Raw genomic sequence first — 20,962 nt, 5'->3', positions numbered from 1 at the left:
ATCTGAACTAACGTTCAAGAGACATCATAGTTTCAGAAAAATATACTTTATCTTCCTTTTAAAATATAAGTTTACTAAACTTTACGAAACTATAATACCACCATTGTCGAATCTGAACTAACGTTCAAGAGACATCATAGTTTTAGAAAAATATACTTTATCTTCATTTTAAAATATAAGTTTACAATATTCCCTAATAAAATTCCCCCCCAAATTCAATACCGCGCTCTTCTAGATCAATGAGATCTAGCAGAAATGGCTCGAGCGAAGGGTTTATAAACCTAAGAGGCCGAAGTATATCGAAAATTCAATACTTGATTCTTATCGAAAGATAAGATAAAATCACTCGAATCTCTTTACGACGCACAGAGGGAGGAGGAAACACGAAAAGATCGAATCGAATGAATGATCTCGGGTTCCGAATCTCATGGCCAAGGACAACGAGATGGGGAGGTTTGCATGAATATGCATGAGTCGGAGTGTGGCCGGTTCATAACATTACCCCATACATCAATGGCGGAGAGAAAGAGAGAGACCACCAATTTACTCGAACGACCAACGTTACGTATCTTCGACTTCTCTCTTTCTTGTTTCCCTCTTTCTCGCCACTTTCTCAACCGAGGCGAGCCTGCGTTTACGTTTATTTACATAAGCGTTCATTTAAGGCACGTGGATATGTCTTGGATCCGGCATCGTTCACTTTCGCGCTCTATATATGTATATATTTTTTATTTTATTTTTTTTTTAACACTCATATAAAAAGAAAAAGTTGGAATCCTCGATCGTTTTTTGGCTAACGATGGCTGTTGGATTCTGTGTGGATTCTATAAGATTTGCAATCGTTGCTTTTGTTTCCGGATTACGCAAGACTTGTTGAAGAGGGATGATTTGGAATTGTTTTAACTCTATGTAAGGCGATTATTATAAATTATTCATTCGAGTGGTGATTCTTGGACATCGCATCGTTTGATGCAATAACTCGAGAAGCATCATTTGTTTATTAAATTTTAATAAACAATAATTTAATAATTTAATAATTTAATATTCAATAAAATTTAATATTCAATGAATTCTCTTTCTTTATACGTGAAGATACATAAAATATTAAAATATAAAAATTTAAAAGATATACGTTAATTTGTGCGCGAAATCATTTTGAATTATTAGCCATAAGAAATTCGTCTCGAGTTCGGCCATGCGAAAAAGACTCAAGACTCAAAAGACAAGTCAATTATTATTATCATAAATTATTAAATTTATTAAATGTATAACAGTATCGTTTATAATATTTTCGAATAATCGAATGTTTTTAAAACATTTAAAAAATTTCGAGAATAGATTGATCTGTGCGATACATTTGTGACTCGAAAGACAAATATCCATTGTCGACAACAAGGAATTCTTAACAACAGTGATATTTCGCGTGCAGAAAGAAGTCAAACGTCGAAATGAACGCAGGAGAGAGACCTCATCTTGGTGGAGATTATTACACGTGCAGATCCATTCATCGGATCCACGTCGTCTCGTTTCTCGATCGTTCTCTGGATCCGCAAACAGAGTTAAATATCGCACCCCGTATCAAACGGAGAATATCATAGCTGCATATAATGGATGGAATAACGATCGACTCGTGAATCGGAGTGGAGTGTACAACTCCTTGCACAAACATATTTATGCAAGTTAAAAGCGGTAGGAAATTACAATGGGGATATAACGAAATTCCTCGGGGAAGGAAAAATCGAAACGATGAAAACGCGTGGCCGAGTGGGCAGGCTTGAATTTATCTTGGAAAAAGCAAACACAGGTTCTAGTGGAATATACTATTCATGCCCAGACACCCGTCACCACTTCTCGATCCTCTCTCCTTTGTCCATCCTGCGTAATGCAAACGGAGCATCGGAGCCATCCGTCGGGCGAGGCGCGTGGTCCGTTTTCCCCCTCGCGAGGTATTCTCCAAATACCCATAGGCATTCCGAAGATGCAAGGCATCTCGAATAACCAAGTTTCCATCCCGATCCCCGCTTCCTTTATTCGCCCGGAATTCTGCTTTTATCTTCCGAGAAAGCGATCACGGGGAGGGAGGAGCGGAGGAGCGAAAGATATTCGAGTGGATTTTACGGCCGCTTCGGGGCAAAGGCGATATTTCACGCCTCTGAAACGCGGAAACTCCAGGTAAAGGGAATCATCCACGGACGGGAGCATCCCTCGAGGGGCGAGAGATTAGTATCGGCCCGAGGTTTTGAGCTCTGAAATTCGTTCTCTGGCCGAGTGTTCGATCAATTTTGCTAAAGCGAGAAACTGTCGAAATTTTAAAATTAAGATTGCAATAATCTGATCGGATGGAAATCGGTTCTTTGAGTGAGAAGAAACATTAGAAAATTTCGTTGAAATTCGTTCTCTAGCCGAGTGCTCGATCAATTTTGCACGAGCTAAAATAAGAAACTGTCGAAATTTTAAAATTAAGATTGCAAAGATCTGATCGGATGGAAATCGGTTCTTTGAGTGAGAAGAAACATTAAAAAATTTCGTTGAAATTCGTTTTCGACTGTTGAGTATTTGTCAATTTTGTACGAGCAAGAAACTATAGAAATTGTAAAATTAAGATTGCAAAGATCTGATCGGATGGAAATCGGTTCCTTGAGTGAGAAGAAACATTAGAAAATTTCGTTGAAATTCGTTCTCTGGCTGAGTGTTCAATCAATTTTGCACGAGCTAAAACAAAAAACTGTCGAAATTATAAAATTAAGATTGCAAAGATCTGATCGGATGGAAATCGGTTCCTTGAGTAAGAAGAAACATTAGAAAATTTCGTTGAAATTCGTTTTCTGGTCGATCGAGTATTCGATCAATTTTGTACAAGCTAAAGCAAGAAACTGTCGAAATTGTAAAATTAAGACGATGCAACGACCTGATCGGATGGAAATCGGATCGGATGGATCCTTGAGTAAGAAGAAACATTAGAAAATTTCGTTGAAATTCGTTTTCGGCCAGAGCAAGAAACTGTCGAAATTGTAAAATTAAGACGATGCAACGACCTGATCGGATGGAAATCGGATCGGATGGATCCTTGAGTAAGAAGAAACATTAGAAAATTTCGTTGAAATTCGTTTTCGGCCAGAGCAAGAAACTGTCGAAATTGTAAAATTAAGACTGTAACGATCTGATTGGATGAAAATCGGTTTGAGTGAGAAAAATATTAGAAAATTTCGTTGAAATTCGTTTTCGGCCAGAGCAAGAAACTGTCGAAATTGTAAAATTAAGACTGTAACGATCTGATTGGATGAAAATCGGTTTGAGTGAGAAAAATATTAGAAAATTTCGTTGAAATTCGTTTTCGGCCAGAGCAAGAAACTGTCGAAATTGTAAAATTAAAACGATGTAATCTGACGGATGATCGGATGGAAATCGGTTTCTTGAATAAGAAAAATATTAGAAAATTTCGTTGAAATTCGTGTTCTGTATTCGATCGAATTTTCTTTGATCTTGTCAGCGCTTTATGATGATCCATCGGGAACAATCTCATTGCTTCCTTTTTAATCACATTTGCTCCTCTTCAAGAAGAATACAAGCCTCTTTTCGAACGATCTACATAGAAATATGTCTCGATCGGTCAAACTTGCTCCACTTCTCCTTTCTCATCCATAAGACACGCATCTACGTGAAAATCAACAGCCTACAAATCAAACCATATTTTATTATCGGCAAGAAATAACTCGATTTCCCTCGTGTTTTTATCTCAATTTCCACGCGCCGCGACGAAAGAGAGAGAGAAAAAGAGAAAAGGAAAAAAAAACACGAAAGAACGAAGGTGTAAAAGCAGCCGAGGAGGAATCCCATTAAAAACGCATCGTCCTTTTCAACTAGGCTCCGCTTCTCATACGAACAAGAATCGCGGAGTGAATCGGTTTTGTTTCGTTTCAACGAGTTTAATTTTGTTTTTTTCGTTTCGTTTTTAGAGGAAAATAGTGAAAGAAGGAGGAGGAAAGAGAATGAAAATAATCGATTGTTCGAAATTGAATTTCAAATTGGTTCGATCGATAATTTCGACGAAGATAAATCTCGCCTCGTTAAAATTTCGAGGAAACGTTTAAGGACACGAAAGAGAGACGTGTTTAGTTTGTTCGTCGTCGGAAGCGCGTCGAGGCGAGTCGACGGGCCGACTTGTTGTTTAGTTCCACGTAATATTCACGGTCATTACTACGTATCGAAGTATCATTTCCAGCCGTATGATTATAGGAAGCTCGAGCCTTCCTGCCTCCGCGCCGTATTAAAAGAGGAAAATTACGAGAGGAGAGAGAGAGAGAGAGAGAGAGAGAGAGAGAGATGGGGCCGAGGAAAAGGGATGACACGGTGATGGTCGGGAAGCGGAGGATGAGCTCGCGTGGTTTGATGCCGTTGCAAAATCGTTTCCTTTTCCCTCCCTTTTTTTTTTTACTCTCCCTTTTTCCCCCCTCCCTCTGGCCGACGTTAAACGCGCCTCGGGTGTATAATTAAAGTCAAAATAAGATTGTTGCCCGAGACGAGAGCATCCTGATTTTTCTCCCTCCCGTGATAGATGTTTCTTCCGTAATACGCGCGACTCCCATGTTAATTTCTTCTCCGATAAACTGTAAAACTCTTTCGCTCGTATGTTCCCAAAAAATAAATAAATAAATAAATGAAACAAAACCAGAAGAAAATAGAAATAAAAGAAGAAAGACCTCGGAAGAAATAATGTCTTTGGCAAGTCGATTCATTTCATTCTGTACCTCAATATACCGACAAAACCTCTCTTCGTCTAATTTATCTTCTTTTTGCTCTATCTATCTACAAGATAAAAGTATGGCGTCCAAGAAGAAGAAGAAGAAAAAGTGTCCTCGACCGGTTAATTTATTTCATCGGTATCATTCGATAAATACGAATAAAAAGAAAGAAAAGGAAAGAGGAGAAAACTGTCAACCTACCTAAACAGATCCAGCTCCGCGATTCCTGCTCAACCTAGGAAGACCATCAACGTAAACAAGATTTCAAGGAACTCGTTAGAGAAGAGAGCGGCCACGTACGCTCGGTTACCCGGCGACCTTAGATCCACGTAAATTACGTATCCGCGACACGAAGATAGTCCTGGCCAGGTTATCCCGCGTCACGAGGGATAAAAAACCTGGCCTCGTATAAAGATGACGCGGAGGATATGATAAGATGTGGCTTCTTCAACCGCCTCCCTTTCTCTCTCTCTCTCTCTCCCCTCTGCACTCCCCCTCCCATTTTTCTCCCTCTTCTAATCCCAACCGATCTTTCGAGGCTCGTGGACAGGACGGAATCATGTCAGCGACCTCGCAAGGCCTCCCCAAGGTCGTACGTTGAGCTCTCTCGGTGCCTGCAAGTAGGAGCTATTCAACTACCACTATCGCAGCTACCACAGTTCGCGCCATCGCTATCCTCGCTCTGCCACTCCGATCTGCCGACTTCGTGACTAATTTGCAGACGAATAAATCCCCCTCCCCTTGCTCTCTTATCCTTCCTTTTTCCTTTCCTCTTCTTCGCAACTGCTGTTGTTCCTGCATCTTCCTTCTCCTCCTCCTCTTCTTCTTCTTCTTGTTCTTCTTCTTGTTTTTGTTCTTGTTCTTCTTCTTGTTCTTGCGAAGTTGTGCACGAACAAGGTAGATATACGCCGTTGATCGAAAGTTAGGGATGTTAGTTCGGTTTAAACACCAGATTATAGCGGTATGATAACGTCGGTTGTTTCTCCCGTGTTTACCTTGATAAAGGTTTATTATGTTGCTTCGATCTTAGATACCACCAATGCTACATTGTGCGAGAAATATATATCGGGATGCAGAGAGATCTTGGTTGTGGGATCGTGGAATGGATGTACTTAATTCGATTTCAAGATTGTTGTTAATAGGTTTTTTTTTTTTTTTAGATCGAATTGATCGAGATTAAGATTAAGAAAGGGCCGTTTAAAATCGAAACGAACAACTTTCCAGATTCGATATTTCTCTTTCCTGATCGAGTTACCGGGGAGGGAACAAGTTTCCAAGAAAAATCTATGTAAACTTGTTGAAAGATCGTTAAAATTATACGTAAGTGCTTACGTGTATCGATAAGTTGCTTGTACTTAAAAAAAAAAAGCACGACTACCGAAATAGCATAAAGAACCGACATCTTTACCGATCGGTCACGAACGCCCGGTCACGTGACCAGCCGATCTCGCACGACTGTTCACGAACCGTTGGACAGCGGTTTCGTTCGATTAGCGGTAGCGTCGAGGACACGTAACTCCTCGTGTGTCCCCGAGGGTTATCGACACACGTTCCCAATCGTTTTCTCGCGGAATTTATCAGTGCTCCTGAACCCGATCGCTGCCGGCGCTGTGGATATCGTAATCGGATATCCAGCTAGTTGGCTGGCGCCATTTTATTAAATCGTCCGCGCGCCATTCCCCGGCCAAACCAGTTTACGATAACTTAACTCGCGTACACGGCGGGCATAACGACCGCCTCTCTCGCCTCTTCCTCGTCTGTTTCTCTTACTCGCGGCTCCGCGTTTCCCTCTTTCTTTCTTCCTTCCTTTCTTTCTTTCTTTCGATCTATCTATCCATCTATCAGAGGGACTACGTTCGAGTTTCCCATCGCTATCCACTATGGTGAAGAAAGGGAAAAAAAAAAAAAAAAAAAAAAAAGAAAAGAAAAGAAAAGATTACCGCCAAGGACGCTTCGTGTTATACGCATCGCGGAGCCTTATGGTACGTTCATACGGCGTCTCGAAACGTCTCGAGGCGAGGTGACTTGGCGCCAGGCGCCTACGGCCGACGACCAGCTTCTTTGCGTGCCACCATAGCTCCACCCGATTCATGCCCTCTCGTTATGTTGCTCGTCATCAATTTTCACGATAAACTGGAGAAGGTTGAGGTTGAGGATGATGAACGAAGTGCGTGAGAACTTTCGATCGATTTTTTTCTTCCTAATAAAAATTATATATATTTTGATTTAATTCTTTTTTCTTGGATATATCAAGGGTGCACGAGTGAATTGAAATTAATTGTTCAAGAGGATGTTTTCGTTGGTAATGATTTAAATATAGAGTTTTCTCTTAAAATTTGTTTCTATCTTGGACTCAGGAAATCATCTCGGAAACAATCACGAGTTATTGCCGAGACGGATAAGCGCGCGAGATTTATGCGTGTCACGTATAAAATTCACCGACGTCCAATTATTCTCAGCATCGAGATGGACGCGTATCCATCTCTAGAAGATCGTAGACGATCGCATGAGTGAAACGCGTCGTTCCTCCTCGACGTTCCGCTCGATCAATCCGCGCTTGCAACATTGTACATCTTCTGTCACGGTTCCAAGATGGACACGATAAATATCCACCACAGTGATTCCCTGCTCCCAATCTCTCCTCCTCCTTTTATTCTCGTTTCTACTCGATGATCGATATTTCCTGGAATATATCGCGACGAAAAAATAATAGCTACGAATAAAAAAAATATCACGATCACGCCATCGTCGTTGCACCCCGCAACAGGAAGGCAAAATATCTTTCTCGAAACCACAAATCCAATCGAACTCGGAGAGAGAGACTTGCAAATTTTTAAATTTACGCTTCAACAGATCTTATATTAAACTTGTTTCCAAATTTTCTATCGAAATCGTCCACGTTATTTTCCAAGTGGCGTTTTAAGTCGCAATTTACATTCGATTTTTATAACCGTAGAATGGTCATTCCTTTTTAATAATTATCATCATTTATAATGAATATTATCTGTTCATGCGAGCGACAGTCGTGGATCATCTCTCTCTCTCTCTCGCTCGTTGCATTCGTTGCATATTCTGCGGAGGGACGAGCGTTAAATCATAAATCCAGCAAAACTAGCCGCTGGTCCGCGAATGTAAAGCCTTGTTCACATCTATGTGTAACACAGGGCATACGATGAATCTCGTCACGGCCTTCGTCGGATTTTCACGCACGGACGACCCTTGCCGATCGCTGTCACGGCTCTGTCCCTCCGCTCTCTTATGTCCTCGAATCAACAGGCATGATTTATTCGATGAATCCCTCTCGTTCTCGTTCGCGTTGGCAGAGTGTAAGAGCGGTGTTAACCTTGTATGATTTTATTAACTCTGGCTCTTGTTCTTCTTTCTTTTTTTGTTTTTGGAAGAGATTAACTTCGATAAAATTACAGGGTACGTAATGGACGATTAATTTTATATTTTTCCAGAAGGTGAAGAATCAATTTTTCGATATCCTTGTGTGTCTTGTAAAATGATTTATTAATTAGATAAGGGATTTCTATGTTGATGAGATCCTAAGCTCATAAATGTGATTATTATATATGCATATATTGTTGGGTGGAATTTTTAATAATTTTTTATAATTTTTTATATATAATTATATATATATAAATTATATTATAATTATATATATAATTAAATTATATATAATTTATATATAATTTTTTATATATAATTGTTACAAACGATTAATGAATACATTTTACATAAAAATGAAAAACTATTGATAGAGAATATACATTTATTATGATAAAATTACTTTATTGATAAATCGCTTCATCGTAACAAAGAGATATTCTACAACACAATAAAGTTTGTATACAATGCCAGAAGCGAAATATTCTGTGAAACGGTATTATTCCCCAATTTGTTTATAAAGTCGATATCAGTCCTATCGTTCTGTTTTTAATTCGATGAATAACATTCAGTCTTGCGAGATACTTCGTGCGTGCTGTTACTCGAACAAAACTTTGTCGCGAAATATCTTTTCCATTTTGTATATTTTGTATATTTATCGCATAAATAATATTAATAACAAAATATCTTCTCTTCGGTATTGTAAACGATATTGTATCGCGAAAATCTTATTTGTGGCATTGCATAACGATATTACATCGCAGAATATTTCATCCATTGCGTAAAGAATATCGTGTCGCGAAGCATTTCGTCTGTGGCGTTGTACAAAGAATATTGTGACGCGAAACATTTCATTCGCAGCATTGCACAAAGGATATTGTTTCGCGAAATATCTCATTTATAGCATAACAATATTATATTGCGGAATATTTCGTCCATTGCGTCGCGTAAAGAATATTGTGTCGCGAAATATTTCGTCTATGACGTTGTACAAAGGATATCGTTTCGCGAAATATCTCATTTATAGCATAACAATATTATATTGCGGAATATTTCGTCCATTGCGTCGCGTAAAGAATATTGTGTCGCGAAATATTTCGTCTATGACGTTGTACAAAGGATATCGTTTCGCGAAATATCTCATTTATAGCATAACAATATTATATTGCGGAATATTTCGTCCATTGCGTCGCGTAAAGAATATTGTGTCGCGAAATATTTCGTCTATGACGTTGTACAAAGGATATCGTTTCGCGAAATATCTCATTTATAGCATAACAATATTATATTGCGGAATATTTCGTCCATTGCGTCGCGTAAAGAATATTGTGTCGCGAAATATTTCGTCTATGACGTTGTACAAAGGATATCGTTTCGCGAAATATCTCATTTATAGCATAACAATATTATATTGCGGAATATTTCGTCCATTGCGTCGCGTAAAGAATATTGTGTCGCGAAATATTTCGTCTATGACGTTGTACAAAGGATATCGTTTCGCGAAATATCTCATTTATAGCATAACAATATTATATTGCGGAATATTTCGTCCATTGCGTCGCGTAAAGAATATTGTGTCGCGAAATATTTCGTCTATGACGTTGTACAAAGGATATCGTTTCGCGAAATATCTCATTTATAGCATAACAATATTATATTGCGGAATATTTCGTCCATTGCGTCGCGTAAAGAATATTGTGTCGCGAAATATTTCGTCTATGACGTTGTACAAAGGATATCGTTTCGCGAAATATCTCATTTATAGCATAACAATATTATATTGCGGAATATTTCGTCCATTGCGTCGCGTAAAGAATATTGTGTCGCGAAATATTTCGTCTATGACGTTGTACAAAGGATATCGTTTCGCGAAATATCTCATTTATAGCATAACAATATTATATTGCGGAATATTTCGTCCATTGCGTCGCGTAAAGAATATTGTGTCGCGAAATATCTCGTCTATAACGTTGTATAAAGGATATTGTTTCGCGAAATATCTCATTTATGGCACAACAATATTATGTCGCGGAATATTTCGTCCATTGCGCTGCATAAAGAATATTGTGTCGCGAAATATTTCGTCCATTACGCTGCACAAAGAATATTGTGTTATTTCATCTATAACATTATATACAAACGATATTGTGACGCGTGTGGCAAAGAATATCGCATCACGTATAATTTCATCCATCTGTGAACTGTACTTCACGGAATATCTCGTGTCCATGACAAACAGTCCCATCCAATCCCGCTCACCGAAGATCTTCCACGTTCTCCAATACGTTCTCCATCTTCCACCTCCATCCATCGATAACTCCGTCAATTTGACAACGGGGAAGGTCGAGAAATTAAACGTCTCGCGAAAATTCATTATCGGCGAATGGACGACGATGGGGGCCAAATACGGCGAATCAAACCTCCGCCGCCTCCGCCGCCTGAATCGATGCTAATAGAATTATCCCCGCAGCTGCTGGGCTAACTCGATTCATCCTCCCCTCCCCCATTTTCACGCGGTAATCGCGTTAATATCGGGCCCCGGAGACAGAAAGGCTGACCTCGCCTCGACTTCGTTAAACGGGACACCGGTGTTCCACGCTGCGCTTTCTCGCGTTCGTTACGAAGGAGAAAGGAGGGAGGGGGAGAGGATACCCTTTTCGAGCCTCGTTGCCCTCTTGTTCCAAGCATCAATCGAATTAGCCGGCGGCCCTCTGCAAACTGTTGCGACTTCCGCCACTGATACTCGCCGAGTTTTCGAGTTGGGGGTGGAGGTGGGGGGGAGGATCGGGGAAAGTGATAATGAAAGCTGTGTCTCGCGACAGAGAGGTTAATAATTAGAGCGTTGTTGTGATCCTCTACTCGACGAATCTCGAAAGCTCCTGGTTTTTCTTCCCCAGGAATTAAGTTAAGCGAAGTAAGGGGAAGAGGAAATCATTTCGTAATCAGAAGACACGTTTCTCGTTTCGACAAATTTTTAATTTCCAAGAAAAAAAGTAATTGGCGGTTTATTTACTTAGCCGCAACTTAAGTTTATTTCCATCAGAGCAATTCAGAGTTTGCAAAATTTGTATTCCTTTTACGAGCAATCAAAATATCAAAAATAGTCTAGAAAGATTGCCCGTAAATAATTATTTGGACAAAGGCAGGGATGAATCTAAAATTATCCTATTCTATTCCGATCCGAGAAAAACAACGGCGAGCATTTAACCCGCGAATAACATCGTTTTTCGCCTCTTTAACACGTTCACTGCCGCGCGTGTTTCCAACGAAGTCTCCTTCGGGCCACGTGCGCAGTTCTACCCCCCCATATTTTAGTAATGCGAGTCGCTGGTGGTACAATAAGCAAGAATAATCTCCCGTATTATTTGTTTCCATCATTGTTACATTGCTCACTCGCTACTCTACACGAACGAAGTTCAAATCTTAGCCAAGTATTTATAATTTCTGTTTCTCCTCTGTTAAAAGAGTTATGCTTAGTGAGTCATATATAGCAGACAACAAATGTTCAAATTGTCCTGACCAATCTCAGCTTTCTATATATACATAATGCTTCAAAATTTTATATTCTAAATAATATTTTTAATAAACCATTCTTGTATTACTTTTACAACATTTCTGTGGAATATCTTTCCAAATAGAAGATCCTTCGTAAGTCAAACATCATCCGAATATATGAATGACGCGGCAGTCAACGTATTAACTCTGGGTTAATTCGTAATTAAAGGCGAGGCAATTAATCGTCGAGCCGATGAACGAACCGATGTCACCGATAACGACTGATAAATCGCCGACTGTTACCTGTTACCTGTTACCCGAGTGACAAGTGTGCATACAACGGGCAACAGGTACCTCGACACCGCGTCGAGAAAGGGGTGGGAAAAAAGAGGAGGTGGTTGTACAGAGACAGAGAGCAGAGAAATTCGAGGCAAGACGAAATATAACGAAACGTAATTTTCGCTAATGATCGTATTGGCAATTAGTAAAAGGCCTTTCTATAAATCTTCCTCACCAAGTAATTACCTTTTCCACTCCCAACCCCCGATACGCGTGGAAGAAGAAGAGGAGGAGGAGGAGGAGGAGGAAGACCACACGCGGTTGGGGGACGCGGTTAAAACGCTAATTATTATCCTCGTACGCGATAAATTAAACTGCCAGACGCCATAGGAGGAATACGTTTGTACGCGGTATACGGCGGATTCCCATTTACAAGAGGAGGGATTCACCCTTTCCCTTTGCGTTCCCCTCGGCCAATTCGATTTTCAATTCGATCGCTGCTTATCCTCCTCCTTCTTTTCTCTTCCCCTCGAGAAACAACAAATACTTGTCCCCTCTCATCATTTTCGAACGAATGATATTTTAAATGATTTTTAAAGCGTAGAGAAGAATATGTACAAGAAATGTATCTTCTATTTTTCAATATAAATTCGATCAATGAAATTAAATATTCGTTCGAATTGCTGGTTACCTGGTGAACGATCATTTCCATTAAGCCAATAACCTTTGGAAAAGGTGGTCGTGTCGCTAACGGTCCTATCCTTACGTTTGCTTGTTTCAGATTCCCAAATGGAGCAAGGGTACCGGTCCGAGGTCCAAGAAAGGGCACTGGTCGTATCCTTACAGATGTTCAATCTGATTTTAGAACGTGGCGTGTCCTTGCTCAAGTCTCAGTTGGACAGCGGCGAGGAGCCGAGGATGGTTGTTAGCGAGGACATGCAAGTCCTTTTACCAGCTATCAAGGTATTTCCGTTATCTCTGGCATATCTAATGGCCGCCCCTATCAAGATCTCTTTTTCCAAGAAACTTTCACCGTGCGCCGGGTAAAACCACGCGTCATTCTAATTGCGCGCAGATTTTAATCTCTTTCGGGCTCGAGGATGATTTAGAAGGAGAGGGAAGAAGGAGAGGAGGAGGGTATTGTGATATTGCGTTTATGAAAGTTTAATGCCTATTTTCATCTCGTCTCGTTCAGTGTAAATAATATAATTTATGTCCACGCGTTATTCTCCGTGTAGATCGAGAAAAATTTCGTCTCTATTGGAGGAACAATCGTCGTGAATCAAATTCTAAAAATATTGCTCGATTATATTGCTTAATTATCGACATTGTAAATTAATTTTCAATCGAAGCGTTCGATCAATAATGCTCGTCATTGATAATGAATTCTTACGAAATTAACCCTTTGCGCTCGATTCGACGCGATAATTTTGATTTATGTTTGATTTTTTTTTTAAATATCAATATAGCTGTTTAATCTTGTAAAGTGTAGAATAATATACTATCGAATGGTTAGATTTTTTATCTCAAATTAAACCGTGATCGGAACTGCATCTTGTCGTGGCGATAGAAAAATTATTTTCAAAGTTTTTGAGTTTTATGTAGTATAAGAAGAATATAAAATGAAAAATAAGAATAATAGTGAATGTGAGAACACATTATTGCTCTTGATAAAATAAGAAAGATGAAAAACATCGAACGACATTTTATCTGATGCATCTTGGTTACGTTATTATTAAAATATGCAAAACAACGATATATAAATTTTTAATTATTCCATAAATTTTCTTTCTTTACATATAAAGATACATAAAATATTAGAATATAAAAGTTTTATATTCGCGTGTAAAATCATTTTAAGTTAGCTAAAAATTCACCGAACGAGTGCTGGAGTGCAAAGAGTTAAAAAATTTTCATCGTACTTTAACATAAAGATTGATTAAAAATTTCAACTTTAAACCAGAATACGAATTACATAGCAATAACCAAATATATATATACATTATGCACCGTATAAATCATCCTCCGAACGCCATCCATCATAATTCATTACGACTTTTTAATCGACACGCTCGAGACTCGACAGAACACGATCCTCCGAGCTTCCGTCGAGCGTGTGCACGAATTTTTCGATGAATCGTGGTACCTCGATCGGATCGTAGCTCTCGGCTTCGTCGTCGACGCTCTTGTCATCCCCGTAATCCGTAGCTCGAATGGAACGGAGTCGCGCCTTGAAGCAGCCGAGAATTTATGAAGGCGGTTGGTTGGTTCGCACCCACGCGAGTACCGCCGGTGGCCGTTGTCAAGCTCGCGACCCATGCTTGGTTCGTGTCCCGACTTATTATGCAACCCGGCGTTCGCGATTAATGCACCTATCGCACGTAAACCGTGCACGCACGCTCCATCGATAAAGGTCAGCCCGTGTGACAACCCATTCGAACCATCGGTGACCACCGCTTTCTTCCTGGTTCTTCCCGAGAGCTGGTGCAATCTTCAAGGATGCGTACGCCGACTCTCTCGCATATTCGAGAATATAGGGTGTTTTGCTCGAGATAGGTTTATTGGAAATTATTGGACTTGGTTCTTTTCGTTCTTTTTTGACGATAGGTTGCGAGGTCGATAATGAGCGAAGGGTAATTTTAAAGAAGAGGTTTTTAAAGAAAGAAAGGGAATGATAAAAGAAGATAAAAATTGTTAGGATATCGATGATTCTTCGACATTTTTTGATTAAAAGTATTATAAGTTTAGAGGAATTTCGAAGAAGAGAAATTAATTAAGAAAAGTGTTTTATATTTTCTATGGTAATTTAATTGTGACGGGCGATAAATATTCATCGTATAATCGTATAATTGAGAATGAATCCTTCGGAAGAATTCTGATTGCTATCGTAACACGGGAGTAATGACAACGATTTCGCTCTTGTCTCGGGTACAGACCATTAATATTACCGATAAAGTGGACGCAAAGTACACGACTGTTGGCGTACGATTCACTTTCTAAAGGATGGATAAGGTTAAATAGATATTCTATAAATAGAAACAGTTTCTCATATTCATATAGGTATGTAGCTAATGTTGAATTATTTTATTCTAGATCTGGTGCGATTGGATGCTCTGTCATAGTACCGTCTGGAATCCGCCACCATCTTGCACGGACTACAGAGTCGGGTAAGTTGTCTAATAAATTTTATATTTTTTGTTAGTATTTTTTTTCTTTTTTTTGCCTAAATATGTATATTAACATTACTTATTTTATTATAACGTTTGAGTTGAACAAATTTTTTTCTTGTAAAAGAGAACAATTGGAATTGTATCTATTTGAGGTTATGATCGATGCATATGTATTTAAATTTAATATTTTCTTCAAATTTAAACGAATCTTTGGGAAACTACAATCTCGAAAATTTACGATCGAAAAATACGTGTAATATCAGAAACTTCTCCCATCGTTTTAGTTGGTTTTCGTCGTTTAATCGAAAATTCTGATTATCATCGAGCAAGGATGCTACCATTAAATGTCAGTGAGGAAAATAAGCATTTTCCTAAACATGGTTGGATGTATTAGGATCAGCTGGTTGCAGAAGCGTATATATATGATTCAAACTCGGTGATCCTGTGGTTTTGTGGTTACTGTGAATCTTTTCTTTTCGAGAGAGAGAGAGAAAGAGAAAGAGAAAGAGAGGGTCCAGTCGGTAAGCGAGCGATGCATACGCTCGCCAGCAGATTACGCCACGGCCACAAATTATTCATTGCTGGTAATAGGTATCCTTTATTTATTCATCATTTTTAAACATCTTTTATTTCCAATTGATTTTGAAATAATTCGAAAAGAGAAGTGAAGATGGAATCTATTCTAATTCGGTAAAGTTTTTTAAATATCAATTAATAACTCTAGATATTATTATAATTTGTAAATAAAAAGTATATTATATTCTTTTGAATCTTTTGCAAAATTTTTTGTATAAATGAAATCTAGTGATTCCAATAACACATTGATTTTCGATTTTTCGAATCAAACAAATCTTCTCAAATTAATGAATAATCCAATCTAACCTAACCTAACTTTATTGTACAATCATAATTGGACACCATCCAATTCGAAGAATATATCCATTCCTGTATCGATTTATATACACATTGCTTTTGTCAAATCGATTTATCTTTGAAGCAGTGCTGTCGGTTATAAGGAAGAATAGAAAGACGGAGAAATTATTCGTGGCTGTGGCGGGCGCGACTATTAATCCATGTTGACACCTCAGGTGTTTTGAATTATGACTGTTGTGTTGGACGATTAATTTTCTTCATGGTGCATCAATTTCCCGGAGCTAGGGTAAAGGATGCTAGAGACATCACACGCGACGATCAACATCTTCGTGGCATGTGCTCGTGATTTATCGCGATGCGACAGCACGGGAAATTTCACTGAAAACCGCTTAATTGTTCGAACGAACTTATCATCGCGGGCCCTTGTCTTCTGGGATGCTCGATCTTCCGCGTACGACGGTGGTTGGGCGTAATTAATGATGATTCTGTCTCCGTTTGCGCGAAAATGTCAACTACAACGAAGGGGAAATACCATTTCGAAATTCTTGTTGCAGATGCGTTAAACGTTGAACGTTATTCTCTGAACAATATTTCAAATTTTCAAGTATCCAAGACTCTTTCAAGATTCTAAGATCTTCGTATTTTAAAACTTTTAAGGTTCTAAAATTCCAAGATTCAAAAATTCTGAAATTTCAAAGTTCCAAATTGAAAATTTCAAGATTCCAAATGTTTAAAAATTTCCATCTGTAATGAAGAAACATTCAAATTACAAATTCATCGATTCTCATAAATAAAATTCGATTTAGTCGACTGGGTAAAATCTATCGAACTCTCTTCACCGGGCGAACCTGTTCCACACTCGAAACACTGTTGCGTGGGAGCGACTCATCGAAATAAAACCATGCCACCCACCGATGGCAATGCAAAACACGGTTCGAGAAAAGACCGATCAACGTGTAATTATCTTCTTACGTTTCTTTCTTATCCGATGATTGACAAAGGAGCCATGGAATCGCTGGCGAGAATCGATTCTCGAAGAAACGAGAATCGTGCACGTGATTCGTTTCGATGTTGTTAGTCGTGGTAACAATACATTCCAATTTTTAACAAATTTGAAGTTTAGAGAATATTAATTTTTTCAGAAATGGCAATTTATTAAACGTACTTCTTTTCTTCGCCGCTAGATGTCTCATCAATTCTTACTTTCTCGCTTTCGTTTTGATCCTTGTACACATATATAATTTTTGAAATCCTTTGTTTCTTTTTATGTAAGAAAAATTCAATTAGAAAAATTCTAAACAAAATTTAAAGCAACGATATTTTAACTCGTGAACGGGAAACGTTAATTTCAAGATTAAAAAAGTCTTATTTATTTCACAGTTCGATCTTTATCCAAGTCAAAATTTATCCACGTTCTGATTAATCACGTTTACAGCTCGGTCGCGGGATAAGATAAGAAAAAGTTAAAAGAGGGCCTTTCAACGGTGCGCGGAACGACGTCTTTTCGTGGATGATTCGAGCGCGATCGGAGACAAGGGTTTTTATTCAGGATCGAGTTGGGGAACCGGGGGAATGTATCGATCCTTAAGATCTTTCTAACGAGACGAGAGAGAGAAAGAGAGAGAGAGAGAGAAAAAAAGAGCCGGTCGAAAAGAGAGAAAACAGTCGTGGTTGGCCGACTGATGCGATCTATCGTCCATTAAACGAGTTTCAAGGCCCCTTTGGTCCCGTAACTGCGCGAACGCTCGCGATCCAAGCCTCTTTGCGCAACCAGCCAACCATACTTAAATCAACCACTCTATGCTATACGAGGTTGGATAAGTTAATTATTGTTGCTCGTTAGCGATTTAACAATTATGCGAGCGAAGCGTTTCCTTGGCAAGGACGCTTCTCTCGATCCTTTTCTTCTCTCGTTGAATACCGTGGATTCGTTATTCTATATTTATAGAACATGGATCGTAATTAATCTACTTGCTCTTGGAGTAGATCGTCCCTTTCCGCTCTTTTTTCCCATTTTTCTCCCCCTTCCTCTTCCTGTTTTTCTTCTTTCTCACTTTTCCCCTCCCCTTTTTTCTTTCTTCCTCTTTTCACCTCCATTCACCACAAGGAGGAGGATAGAGCAACTTTGATCTTCCCACAGCGCGTGCCTGAGACCGTGTAATTGCGAGATCAATCACTGTCACCCTCTTTTTTCTCTTTCTCTCTCTCTCTCCCCCATGTCCACTCTATTCCCTTCTTTGGAACGAGAACACTCTATCCTCGCTCTATCGGCGTCTGTCGTGGCAGATGGTCCAATTCGAAACTCCAATTGTCCTTGGATTTTTCCGTTTCCGGAATGGATGGACATCGGATGGAGCGTTTGAGAAGAAGAAACGAGGAGGCTTAATTAAGGATTAATTAACACTGGGCGTCCATCTTCGTGCCCATGATAATAAAAAATTTTCTTTCATCAGTTGGCGCGAACAACGGGCTCGTCGTCTCCCTTCAACGTTTTATTCAACGTTCCATTCGCAACATCCGTCCAAGTGCCGCCACCTATCCGGATGACCACTCGTTGCTCCCCTCCCGATACTCACTACTCCATCCATACTCGTCCTCCGGCGAACTCCCATTCACCCGTCCAGCCACGTCTTTCGTAATTCACGGGCATTTTTCACGAGGAAGGGCCGCGTTAATTTTCAATAAAGCCTCCGCAGAAGCGGTCGATAATAATTTAACGATAAAGAGGTTGGCCGATTGGTGGACGCACGAATGGAAACGTGTACGCAACGAGCGGGGAGAGCGCAATTAACGAATGACCTTTCATGACGGCAATCGATTAATCCCAACTCGACTCGTGCGCGTTTCTTTTCCATCCGCTCCTTCTTCTTCTTCTTCTTCTTCTTCTGCTTCTTCCTTCTCATGCTCCTCTTCCTCCTCTTCTGCCGGGTCGAGCGTTTCTTTATCGCCGCCTCCGGGTCTCGAGCACGATAGCATCGAATGATCGATAGCTTGGAAAATGATCCCCCGCGCGGTGCCATTCATCGCGGTGGAAATAATTAAACGGACGACTTTGGATTTACAGTAACACGGAAGTGGGTTCCCCCGATGGTTACGCGCTCTCCAGGCCGATACCTCGTATATTTAACCGATGTCACCCGACGATACCCGATGTCTTCGATCAAAGCGAGAACCGTGATACCCCGATCTCGCTATTAATTTTGGACGGGATCGGAATCCATCGTTTCACCTCCCTCGTTTCGGAATCGATACGAGGTTTCCCTAGGCTTTTTGGATCGTTGAATATCGGCAATCGATCGATCAAGATTTCGTTATTTCGAAATCTTTTGAAATTTCTCTTCGGCAAATGCGCACAGTTGAACACAGTTCGAGTCGAAAATTCGATGGAGGATGCACGCTTTGTTGCATCGTAATTCGTTGGTTCGTAGTTGCGACAGGTTACTGAATCACCTTTGAGGGGATATTTATCGCGAGATGAAAGTACCATCCTTCCGGTTTCTGGTTACGCGATTTAAACTGATATATCTGGCCACTATCCTGGGACTCTGGTGGGAATTTGACCCGTTTCTTATTTGAACGTTGAACGAAAAACACGGTGTTGGTGTTGTTGCAGCCCACCCGGGGACGCGTGGAGCAGGCTGGCCACGATGGTGAACTTGCTGGAAAAATTGAATTACTCCAGAATGATCCTTATCCAGGCCAAGGACGCGGAGGGTCGAGAAGACGGTGAGTGAATTCATAAAATTATATCCCCGAGGGATCCCATAAAATTTCGTTTTTCATTTTATGTATCCATGGTTGTATAATTTTTTTTACAAATTTCTCTTTATACGCGTGCGTGCGTAATTTTAAATCTTCATGAATTTATATAGAATATATATATAAACTAAGAAGTCGAATTAATCGACGATAAATTTCATTACGTTAATAGATTTATAAACGCTAAAAAATTGAAGAATTTTTACGAAAATTGAATATAACTCTCCAGGCTTCCTTCTCGCAGCTTAATTAAATAGCTACTAACTCATTCTATAATTATAAAGCTACGCGTACACGTATGACACATCTTCTGTAAAATAATTACATTCCGGTATTATCCATTTTGATCGTGTTTCCCATTTCATAGTGTAATTTTATCCCTCCCCCCCCTCCCCTCCGCTCTCTCGTCGTTCCGGCTAATCGCTATTAAATCAAACTAATGATCCGGTTAAAAAACTAAATTGCCTTTAATTATTTCGTGCTCCCCGAGTATTTCTTAAACCCCATATAAGCCTTCCATACGCATCGAGGAACAATCATTGATCGATCAAGAATTCATTAAAGAGAGATTATCTTTCGATAAATTATCTTCTTGTATTTCTCACTTGAACGCACATCCCCCCCACCCCCCCCGTCTCTCCATCCTTTCTCGATCGAATCGTATCGAAATCAAGATGTCTCTCGATCGATCTTTTCGAATCGTATCATTCGTTCAAAATCTCATCGCTTTACACGCGTGTAATAATCGCCCTCCCCGCTCTCTTATTTCAAAATTCCACCGGATTTTAATGGAAATCCTCTACTTACCCTTCCGCGGCCTTTCCGCGTAACCACGTAATGATACACCCAAGCATTACAAATGCGGGCACGAGGAACTCGGGTATAACCGTATTATAATTGGCACGGCTAATGGCCGTTGGAATGCAATCAGAGATTCAGGGAGTGTATACTCGAGTCTTTTTTTTTCCTTTTTTTATATAAGCTGGATTCACGTACCATTTCGAATGTCGCGGCAATAATTGGTCGGCTAATAGTATCGCGTTGATGAACGGAGGGAGGAAGGATGCAACCCGCTTCTTCTTCTTCTTCTTCTTCGTCTTCTTTGCGAAATTAATATTCCACGGATGGATTTCCGTGGCCACGAGTAACAATAGTAATCTCGCAACGCTGATAAGAGGTTGCGTGGCGCAAAACTTTTCATTCGTTTTGAACGTGACTCGTGTGATTTAAGGGATTAAGGGAGGAAGGAGGGTT

The 20,962-nt window shown here is 39.8% G+C and overlaps 1 protein-coding gene across 3 annotated transcripts in view; it reads left to right on the top strand.

Annotated features, from left to right (window-relative positions):
• Positions 1–20,962, top strand: part of LOC102672913 (telomerase-binding protein EST1A-like) — a 134,915-nt gene that overhangs the window by 81,503 nt on the left and 32,450 nt on the right. For all 3 annotated transcript variants that reach the window (XM_031512596.1, XM_031512591.1, XM_031512601.1), the window contains 3 exons: positions 12,688–12,869; positions 15,000–15,073; positions 19,563–19,675. In XM_031512596.1, coding sequence (XP_031368456.1) covers positions 12,688–12,869; positions 15,000–15,073; positions 19,563–19,675 — 369 coding nt within the window. The remainder of the gene's footprint in view (positions 1–12,687; positions 12,870–14,999; positions 15,074–19,562; positions 19,676–20,962) is intronic.

The sequence above is a fragment of the Apis dorsata genome, unplaced genomic scaffold (assembly GCF_000469605.1).
Source record: "Apis dorsata unplaced genomic scaffold, Apis dorsata 1.3 scaffold_37, whole genome shotgun sequence".
Taxonomy (NCBI): Eukaryota; Metazoa; Arthropoda; class Insecta; order Hymenoptera; family Apidae; genus Apis; species Apis dorsata.
This window is presented reverse-complemented; position numbering and strand designations above follow the sequence as displayed.